At 38.6% G+C, this 11,584-nt stretch overlaps 1 protein-coding gene across 1 annotated transcript in view; it reads right to left on the bottom strand.

Moving 5' to 3' along the window:
• Positions 1 to 4,696: 4,696 nt before the first annotated feature.
• SVIL (supervillin) overlaps positions 4,697 to 11,584 on the bottom strand; it is a gene marked incomplete in the record, with an annotated part of 88,479 nt that continues 81,591 nt past the window's right edge. Inside the window, 5 exon segments of the mRNA XM_072413402.1 lie at positions 4,697 to 5,801; positions 7,521 to 7,676; positions 8,370 to 8,491; positions 9,988 to 10,131; positions 11,042 to 11,197. Of these exon segments, the coding sequence (XP_072269503.1) occupies positions 5,715 to 5,801; positions 7,521 to 7,676; positions 8,370 to 8,491; positions 9,988 to 10,131; positions 11,042 to 11,197 (665 nt within the window).

The following is an 11,584-nucleotide window of genomic DNA, read 5'->3' on the forward strand; positions in this document are numbered from 1 at the left end:
TAGGTTCCTTTGATTCATTCAGTACTTATAAAGTGGTTGAAGGTACCAGAAAATTGCTTAAAAGTATGGCTAACATCAATGAATACACCTAAAATCTAGCCATGCCAATGGAACCCCAACTATGCCCCTGTCCTGGTCTGTATTCCTTATAATTATTCCTTATTCTGATGCTCAAAACCAACCTGACTTTTGGCCATATGTTCCCCCAGCCTACGTTCTTTGGCAGAGCTAGAGAACCTAAATTAATGGAACATCTTTCAAGTAACCACTGGCACTGTTTATCGCTAACAACTGTTTTTAAGATCCACTTCCCTAATGACCACCAATACCAACACCATTGTAATGATTTATTTCTCTGATATTTTTAGCAAACACCAATGAAGGAGGACATTTCACCAAAAACCACCTATGTAAAGAGGCACGTTTTCCTTGGCCTCCAAAGTAAGAAACGTTTCTTGACCAAATACCAATATAAAGGAACATTTCTTCACTGGCCACCATTGTAAGCAAAGACTTCTCCACAGATCTCCAAGTTAAAGGGAGAATTCTCTGCAGATCATCCATCAAAGTAAGGAGATTCATCTCTCCCGACTACCAAACTATGGGTGGCACTTCTCTGAACATAAATGTGAAGGTGTATTCAGCCCACCAATGTAATGGGGCAATTCTCTCTCTACTGACCATGTTGACAATTCGCCAAGTCTATTAACATTAATACGGGGCACTAAGTTAATTTACTTGTTTTTGCCTTTACAGTTTCAAATATATACTGGTGAATGGTCTGATTTATATCTGCATATGAAATATCTGGCTCTGAAAAGCAAATCTTGGAATTGGATTTTTGTAGATTGCCAGCAGTGGAGGATTTGCTTATCCCCACCATTTAAATAATCTCAGTTTTCAAAGACAGAAAGTCCAAAGACAAGTAGATTACATGCGCTTAATAATCTATCTTTTTATTCTTTGCCATAATTAGTGGCCATTTGAAGTATAAAATGTAGTTTTCTGGGTTAAAAATAAGCCTTGCAAATGCAGGACTGGCTTTCACTTTGCAGCCAACATGGACCAACCCTACATAGCCAGTCGGTAAGCTCAGATCTTCAAATACATTATATATTGGGGGCAAACTCCCCTATGGGCCATGCCTCCTATATAAATCAAATATAATCCTGCTCAGGTAAGCGTTTATTTTAGCTCATAGGAAAAGAATGCATTATTTCATGTTGTGCAATCACATCACTTTATAAAAGTTTCTGCCCAGTTGGCTTTGTCTTCATCGTTACTTCAGCTTTAATAGTACATAACAATGTGCATGCGATTCATTACAGGGAGCAAACCCTCATTATGGAAACCTCATATGAAATGACTGCATGTGGCTGAGGCTCTATCTACTGGTATTACATAGAACTGCACTGTGCAAAGGGTGAAGAATACCTAGGAGAAGACACATGAAGATCTTTTTTTACAAGGGAACCGGTGATCCAGAGCAGCGATCACTAACCTTTCGGACCTCACCGACCACTAGATTCATAATTTTAAATCTCGCGGACCATTATTATGAATTTTTTCAAAAAGATAAATACATTTGTAAAATAATGATTTTGCTATTGGTGCCTGACGAGGATCATACAACTTAATACTACACTGACGTCACGCTGCGCCTCCATTGTTTTTCCAACTCTAGTACAGTTCATGCATTTAGTGCAATAAAAAGGTGAAAATTGTCATACAGAATATAAGAATTTATTAGAATATTATTTTTGTTTTATCATTAAAACAATTTTGGTTTTATTATTGCAAATAGTGTCCAAACCTTTTTTATGGAGCCCTGGTTGGCGACCGCTGATCCAGAGTATATTCCATCCCTAATAATGTAACACATAAATTTAGGTTCCTTTCACTGGAGCTCAAGGTTCGTATTAACATTCTATTTTTTTTTATCAGTCACCTTCTAATCTAATTTCCAATCCTTACTATAACTAATAGGAAACAAATAGGAAATATTTAAATGGCTGTCCAGTGGAATAGATTGTGACATGACATGGATTACACAACATGATCAGGGCTCTTTCATTGAGGGGGTAAGCACTAGGGTGGCCATTCTTTATTGCAATCACATGCTTTAGTGTGGCAAGGTATCAAAACTTACTTTACTGGCAAGGAAATAGTGCATGTGCTACCCTAGACACATGTAAATGATGACATCCATTGTAAAAGCTCTCCGACTTGCTTCATGCCCCATTTTAGTAACAATTATTGTTGGAAGGATAAGGAGACCACAGCACATAGTGGCCCCCCATGGTTGCATTTTTTCTTCTTCTTTGTTTTTGTTTTGGGTGGCCCAGAGGCCTTAAAGATCTGGGTTGGTCCCCAAGAAGGGGCTGCTGATTGGTGGGCTTAGATACCATGTGGTTATTCTTACTATTCCACCTCCAACATAGGAAGAGAAGATCCAACCCTCATATAAGGGCTGCTCATTATTTTATTTTTTAGTGGGGCTAAGGGCCCATTCTACAGCTTATTGGACAAGATTCCTTACCAGGAACTAGATTATTGTTGTTCTGAGTCTTTATAGCTGAGTTAGTTGAAAGGTTATAATCACCCATCGAAATCAACAGAAATATTACTGATTAGATTTGTCCGATTGTCAAAATGTTCCCGGCCAGGCCCCTGCACGTGCTTTGTCCTACCATTTAATCCTATAGACCTTCTGAGCAAAAAAGCTTCTAATCAGAAGCACAATAACAATAAATGGAAAAAGCAGAGTGCATGTGTGAGCCCCACCAAGAAGGTTTTGGTAACCTAAGGGGTAGTATTTTACTGTATCAGTTACAGGTGAGTTTAGGTAGGATGGGGTAGTTATACATTAAATATTGACCCTGTTACTAGGGTCACTGTGCTTTAAAACAAATTGACATTGTTGCTGCAATCATAGTTATATCCTCTATCATGCTCAGGTCAGCTGTAAATAGGTTACAAAAATTACCAGCTTGCGATGTCACCTTGCTGCAGGGGATGCCTGTTGAGTGCACGAGCTCAGTTGCGCTGGAGAAAGGGTCTAATTTTTTCCTTTAAGGATCTACAAGCCAGGCACAATATATCCTCAGCAAACTTCATCAAGGAGAGGCCTCGTACTGGTTGACACATTCCTTTCTCAGGCATATCAAAACCATGCAAATGTTGCAGAATTCATAAATTCATCAAATTTATATATATATTTTTTGCATCATATTAATATTACACAAAATGTATATAGCGCCAACATATTACGCAGTGCTGTGCAACGTCCATTGTCATTTCACTAGACGTCAAGAGTCCCTCAAAGGGGCTCACAATTCAATGTAATAAAGAACACAGTCTAAGGTCAATTTTGGGGGGAAGCCAATTATTCTAACGGCATGTTTTTGGAATGTGAGAGAAAACGTACCCAGAAAAAACCCACGCAAACTCCATGCAGATAGTGTCCTGGCTGAGACTCGAACCTGGGACCCATGCTAGGCCACCATGCTGCCTGCACATATTAAAGTGAATAATTAAATACAGAACTATGCTGGCCTGGAGCTACAATATTTTTCTGCAAATTACAACAAATGAAAGTCAGGGTATGCATCTTGGACATTTAGTGCATCCTTAGACTTGTTGTTTATGACGTTTCAGGCCTGCTCATACATTATGTGAGCAGTTCACATGCAGTGATTGTGTGCTTTTAGCTAATTTGTAAACATTGATGTATAAGAGAGAAAAATTAGAACATTCGTAAGGTTTTACTGCTCTATTAAGTACATTGGTGTCTGTTCTTATTTGGACTGAAAGTGATGGGAAATCCGAACTATAGTCAACAAGAGGTGAGGGGAAATCTTCTATTGGGGATCTAATTACTCTAGAGGGGTTTCTACTGATTTATTTTTGCATCTTCAGGACAGGAAGTAAGGATGTGACAGATGGCAACAAAAAAATAAATAAATCTTGCAGAACTTCGTCTTTTCCAGCTATAAATACAATTTATCTTTAGCAAAAATGTGCAGGTGTGACGGCCCAACAGGACCTCTATGTTTACATCTGCACATACTTTACAGAACCTCAATCTCTTTCTGGTAGTGGGAAAACTTTGGCTGAGAATCATCCAAAATGAATCACTAGCTATAATAGATTGTAAGCTCCTGTGGGCAGGGTCCCCTCCTCCTATGTCACTGCCTGTATCCGTCGTTTGCAATCCCTAATTAATGTACAGGGCTGCGTAATATGTTGGCGCTATATAAAAACTGTTTAATAATAAGTACACAGGGTACCCAAAAGCACCAGACTAACAGTCATTAGGGGTTTGCTCCAGTTTTTGCTTTAGCACTTTTATAGAAGGGTTTCGGCTTCACCACAGACCAAAGCCGCAGTCAGAGCTGATGATTTACGAAAATGGTGCATGTTTATGGCTTCACATGACAATGTATAATTTATGATAGGTATGCCGTGGTACATATTAGGCACTATATTTAGCTGCAATCATTGAGAAGAGTGTGCACACTATAAGGCAGGACTGCAACCATTGAGAAGAGTGTGCACAATATTAGGCAGGACTGCAATCATTGAGAAGAGTGTGCCCCTATAGTGCGCCGGGGATTTCACACTCAGCTAATTAATGATTGCAGCCAAGGCTGCAATCATTGAGAAGAGTGTGTGATCGCGGTAAAAATCCACAAGATTCTGAAGCATTTTTTTAATTCATGTTCTTATATCACAAAATACATGTTTAAAGTTTACATCAGGTATTAGAAACTTGAGATGTCTTCTATTAAGTACAAATATTGATGCTTTAATAACTGCTTCCAAAATGCAGACTTTTTTTTTCCTGTATATAAACTGTACACAAAAACAAGGCACTATACACTGTTATAGGAACTCTTTCAGTTCAACATGTAAGCACAAAAAACAAACTGAAGTAACTCTAGCAGTGCTTCTCGCTCAGGAAAGCCTCTGCAGGTCACCCCATGATCTGGAGCAAAGAAATATATGTAATACTTGCACACAATGAGGCAAACTTCTTGTAATGATGAAAGACTCTCTGCCTTTTCATTTGTGTACCACTAGAGGGCACAGCGGTGCACAGAATATGCAAAAGTAGTTGGAAGATCTCATGCTGGCCATGAGACATAATGCAAAAAGAAAAAAAAGAATTGCATATGCATAATTATCAGACATCAGCCGTTTGCACATGATTGGCATGGATACTTAACAGTTTGTGTAATAATCCACAAATCTTACATAGTGATAATATTGCATAGTTAAATACACAGTGTTTACATAAATACAATCTAAAGGACTGGACAAAAGACATTTACAAAATATCAGAAAACGATATGTTTGCAGCGAGGGAATATCTGCATTCCGCATAAGTGCACGGTAGAGGTTAGTGAAATTCCTCTGAGAATTGCTGAGATTTTTAAAAGGTTCTTAATACATTTAGGACAGACGCAGGTCAACAGGCAGCGTGACGAGCAGACTTCACACGTGAGGTGGGTAAAGCCCTTTTTGTTTATAGTCCGAGCCACACAGGCTATAGGCGGGAATACAACACAGTACATGAAACGTGTAGAGATGTCAGAACACAACAGGTGCAAAACGCAGCAGTGTTTCTTTAGTGGTGAGGCAGCTGGAAGGTCAGCGGGATTGCACACCGTCCAGCGGGCTAGAGGGGAAAGAGTCTACAGGGAACGTTCTGTTTAGAAAAGTCCTTTGGCTTTTTTGATGTTGACTTGTTTCCATGATGGCAAATTGTTGTACTCCTCTCTGTTCATCTCTAACGCGATCTACAAACAAACAAAATAATACTGTTAATTGGGGCAGCTGATACATCTTAAGCTGTGTACACATGCTTGATTTTTGTCGGTGGAAACTCTATCACAATCATTTCGGACAAATGACTGAAAGATGAATGAAAAAGCTCGGTATGTACAGAGCCATTCTGTTCTATAGAGTGGAGAAGAGGAGAATGAGCAAGCGGCACTCTGCTGTGCTCTCCTCCCTTCACTTCCATTGCGGTTGTTCGTCTTCTTTTGTTCATGAATTCACCAGGACTGATCCATGACCATGTCAGGCAACCTCTGTACACGTCAGATTCTTGTGTGGACGAGCCCTGAGGCTCATATTGCCCGAGAATCATCTGATTTGTGTAGATAACCTTTAAATGAAAATTACATATGAGTGGTATGGGGGCTGCCTCAAAAAACCATTGGCAGCCTCCAGGACTCCACTTGTTGCACACTTGTTCCAGGTGAGCTACACAGAAATGTGATTTCAATAACCTATCCGATTTATTTTAGTCTCCTGCTGTAGTAAAACTGCTCCTGAACTGCAAAACCATATTGCATTTGCAGCTTCAACTAATAATGACCCTACTGTGCATCCAGTCTGCAGTGTTAAGCAAACTGCCATTACAAATCAGCATGAGAGGGGAACACTTCTTTGTGACTATACGGGGTAAAAAAAAATCAAGTAAAGCAATGTTTAAGGTGGTTCTCCAAAAAACGCACATTCTTCTTACTATGACAGTGGCTGCTAGGTGATTTATAAGCTTTGGCATTTCAGATTCCAGAACTATGCAAGGACTGGACCTTGAGTCGTCAGTAATGACACAGATTGGCAGTAAGGGAAGGTGCTGTCATGATAGCTATTCATTTTAGTCAGCATCTGTCACCACTAACAATCAGGATGTTTCAGTACAGCTCCAGATAAAGACTGCATACAACCCTTTGCTCTCCCTGATATATTAGTGCAGGGTTATATATCATTAGCAATCCAATCTGTCAGAGTTAAAGGTTTATAGTAAAACCTGTGCTCAGAGGAAGAAGTGAGCTAATACTGACCTTTCCTACTGAAAATAATACTTGACTGTCACACGGGTGCAATACTTTGAGTCCCCGAAGAAGAACAAGGTATGTAGATCAGTTCCCACTTCACTTGCATGCTTGTTAAGGGTCAGTATTTCAAAAAGATTTAAAAGCTGGCCAATAATTACTTTTTTGTAGGAAGGTGGGATCCATTTAACATTTGTGCCTTGTGCGAATATAAAGTATGTGATGGCAAGTTAAGAGCGTTCATGTGTTGACAATGACAACCCAAAGCAGATGCCTTGCAGCACACCACAATGTATAGTAGCATATACATTAACTGAGTATGTGAGGATAAATGGATGTAAATGGGCTGTAAAGGTTAAAGAAATGTGATGGAAACCTGCATATTCTTAACAGAACCTCTTTTAAGTTCTGGTTAAGCTGGTAATGTCATGGATGTGGGGTGCATAAACCTCTGGAGTCAAACTTTTTACTATGAAAGAAATGCCACTGCTTCATGAGGACTGTGGGAAGCTTTTCTTTTTTGAACAGTATTGATAAAATGTACAAAGGTAGATAGCACCTTCTCATTTTTAATAAAACAACTTCCTTTTTTTACTTTTTTATTACCATTCCTAAAAAGACTTTAATTGTTCCATAGGAGAACATTTATATTAATGTTCCATTGTTTCTTACCTCAAAATCTTTATCCGATAGATAAATTTCAAGATTTAAGGGATCTACTCCTTCAGGCAGGGGGCGAGCCAGGAGTTCTGCAAGGGGGTAAATCTTTTTACAAAGTTTGGCCAACACATCCTCCACTAGGATTATCTGATTGGAAACATCAGCATCCTGTCAAAAAAAAAAAAAAATCACATTAGCCGACATTATTTTTCTACATTTATATATTTCAGTGTTGTATTCTGGTAACTATCTGTGAATAATACCTACAAGCTAGTGTTCAGTATATGAATGCCTTTACTGTACATGTCATATGTGATTTATATATTCAGACTAATCTGTCAAGCAAGTGATAGTTTGGACAAACCATATAACATGCCGGAGGTGTTAACAAGGTCAGATTTTTATTAATTTGATTTTTTCTCTTGCTGCGGGCATTTCTGTGTTTAGCGGCCCACCTCTGTTATATGCTATGAAAAAGTCAAAAAAATCCATTTATTTCATGTCTATCTAAGACTTCACATGACAGCGTGACAACACTGAAGTCACTTCTTTTCAGAACATAGTTGTAACCCTATTAAAGAAAGTTTGCAGGATAATTATTACCAGGTAATAAAACTGGAAATGTAATTAGGACGACTCGAGCACAAAAAACTGCTGTGCTAGTGATGGTGACAGACTGCATCACATATGGCATTTCAACTTTTGCCTGAAGTTCCAATTTAAATGATTAATTCTGTGTAGCATTGCAGTAAAATAAATCAAGACTGTACAAACTTTCAAGAAGTGAATGCAAACTGTATTCAGATTGAAGGATAACTTTGTAAAATGTGTGCAGTGTTTAGTTTTTCAGTCCATGGTCACCTTCTCTGTGATCTGAGCGATGTCTTCTCGGTGCTCCCAGGATGGAAACATGTTTGTAAACGTCAGTGGCTCCAGTCCAGCATGAATAAGGTAGGACTTGGGAGGCTTTTTACTATTCTTTCCTGAACACAAAACAGTAACAAATAAAATCACAAACAGAATTTATCTGAGCGTATAACATACAATCATCTTTAGGATAAATAGCATGTACATACACAGACATGTATTCACATTGCATAAGCAATACAACCACAGGACCTTCCTTATACTGTTGCAGTGAACTTAAAAACGAAGTAAACCCAAAACTACCAAAAACAAAAAAAAACAAAAATACCACTTACCGTCAATCTCGCAGAGCAGTTGATCGGTGCGGAGGTGTTTTCCATCGGGTTACGCGTCGTCCCATATACATTTTCGAGCCGGCGCACCAGGCACCGCCATCTTCTCCTCTTCTTCCAGGATCTTTATCCTTTGTCACCTGATGCAGGCGCGAGATCAGGCGACGTAGATTTAGAAAAAATTTGCCAATCTCACTGCGCATGCGTGAGATGGGCAATTTTTTTCCCTTTTGATGAAAGGGCTCCTTCTGCTCATGCCCAGAACACCCAGAGCCTCCCGTTATGCGTGATGCAGGTATCTCGGAAGGCTCTGCGCTCCATTCATTCTCGATCGCCTAGGAGTACGAGAATTAAGGGGGTGGTGCTGCTTTTAAAATAAAAGGGAGCTGCACGTAAAAAAAAAAAAAAAAAAATGAATTTTTACTTTAAATAAAAGGGGTGTCTACCCTTTTATGTAAAGTGACAATTCTGAGTTTAGGTACGCTTTAACCCCTATTGGTATCCATTCCAAAATGAAACCAAGGAGTCCAGTTATACTTTTTTCACATACTGTTCATACACAATTATTACAATAATGGCTTCCTGCTAGAAAATCAGTTGCAGGGGGTAATACTTATCTACTGCCTATAGGTACATAAAATAAAGAGGCAAGAGCTAACCATAAAATCATTAAAAAAATATATGCAATGAATTATAAGGGACATCCCCTGCTTTATCCAGAGAGCATTTATGAAAGAATTGGGACTTCACTTGTCAGATAAACAATGCAACTTGAAAAAGGGTCAAGATGGAACCAAAATATAGTACTTGTTTTTATCTAGAGCTGTGTTTCTAGACCTTTTTTCAAGAGAACCTCTTGAAATAACTTTCAGGTTTACAGGGAACCTAGTACAAATTACTGTATCAACAGCTCAAAGTATATTCGTGTGGTAGTGTTACCCCAAAAATTCTGACCCCTGAGAATATCACACCTACAGATAACTGATACTAATGATCCTTTTGGCTAAGCTGATCCGAGTCACAAATTGATCAATGCTCAGGGAACCCCTTGCAACATCTGAAGGTACCCTCGGGTTCCACGTAACCTTGTTTAGAAACACGGACCAAGAACTTTGCTTTGTTCTATAGGGGAATTTTTTGTTGCTCATGAAAGGGAATAAAAACAATATGATAAATAAAGAAAAAAAGAGAAGTCCTCAAACTGGTGGATCTTTAATGGATGAGCTCTGAAGTACTTGATTACTTTGAACATTGAATGTGCATAATATTGGAATTCTCACCTTTACAATACTGCAGCACAGTCTCCATTGCACTCTTCCTATCTGCATCCCATCGTATCTTGGCAGACCCAGTAATGATATTTTCCACAGGCCACCAACCTTGCCAGAGGTAAACCTCGTGATGGTTGTCAACGAGGAACAGTGCTGCAAGATAGAGAACATGACAGTGTGAGTAAAAATGTACTAATAATTTGTCAGGATGTAGGCCAAGTTAGAAAACTGAAACTGTATTCATAAAATGGCTCCAAGTGGTTAACTTTCAGTTACACAGAAAATACCCATGGATATACCTGCTGTTGAGTTTCCCAATCAGACCAGATAATCTTATGTCTTTGGAAGGCCCAGAAGTTGAAGGGTGTTTATGTGTGGAATAGAGGGACACTGACAATGGTCTAAAAATAGCCTCGGGCTCCTCATTTTTTAGTAGCAGACCTAACAAAATTATGAAGGTCTCTACATCATTTGTTAGGCTGGGTTTTTGGAGGGCAGATGGATTGCACGCGTGCATCCTACATAAGGTGAATTTGATTTTCCATCTATTCATAAATGTAGCTGTGGTGGAAAGTCACTGTAACATTTGTAAGCAGTGCAAAGTAGAAGTTTCTCCCTGGGTGGCACCTTTACACCAGGGGTATCAAATCAATAAATGGGGATATAGGACTGAATTTCTGGCTATATTAAAAACATATCAATTTATTAATAAGATATCCACATTACTAAACCTACATTTAAAGTGGAGAAAGCAATTTGAGATGAGTTAAATAACAGCGTTGGTAACTGGAGTTCCATTCCATGTCCAGACTTCACAAAAACAACAATAACATCTGTGTCAACAGTCTGGTAAAGCATAGGGACACAACAGGATTCTCCATTTGAAAAATGTTTATAATACCACTAGTGTAAATGTTTTAACAAGATACCTATGCATGAATTGAGCTACTATTGGTGAAATATTTTACCTCAAATTATCATTTCAGATTTATTTATTAAAACGAAAAAAACACAGAAAAACATTCTCAAGAGTTGCTATACAAGATCTGTATTGACTGCTTGCCTGGTTGTGACGCTGTGTACAGGTCTTCCTGTAAGAATGGCATGGAGTTTACGACACTCGGCAGTCTGGACGGATACATATATTCAGACGCTGTGAATTCTCCAGAAGAACTACTGAGATTAAACAATCGTGGGGTAAAGTTAAACTTCCCAGGATCTGTCAAAAGAAAACAAATTGCTGTTGTGATACAAGACCTAAAAATAGAAGTTCACCCATAAAAATATATTAAATATATCTACAGATAATATATCTGGTAGCAGTATTTACATCTTAGTAGGAGTGCAATATTATTTTTTTAATTTTAAGACAAGTTTAATAAACAGAACAGAACTCTCATACATTTTGCTTAGTGCAGAGAATCCAGCCTAAAATACCTTTATGGTCTCTGTGAGGGGGAAACCTGATTTAGATAAAGACTGCAAAAGTGTAAAACAGTCCGTTTGACATATTTTTCTTTTGTGAAAAAATAAACTCTCTTATCCACCCTTTAGGAGAATTTCTGGATTAATGGAGTAGAAAAACAAAGCGCAAAAGACCAGCAGA

This window comes from Pyxicephalus adspersus, chromosome 5 (genome assembly GCF_032062135.1).
Source record: "Pyxicephalus adspersus chromosome 5, UCB_Pads_2.0, whole genome shotgun sequence".
In the NCBI taxonomy this organism is placed as follows: Eukaryota; Metazoa; Chordata; class Amphibia; order Anura; family Pyxicephalidae; genus Pyxicephalus; species Pyxicephalus adspersus.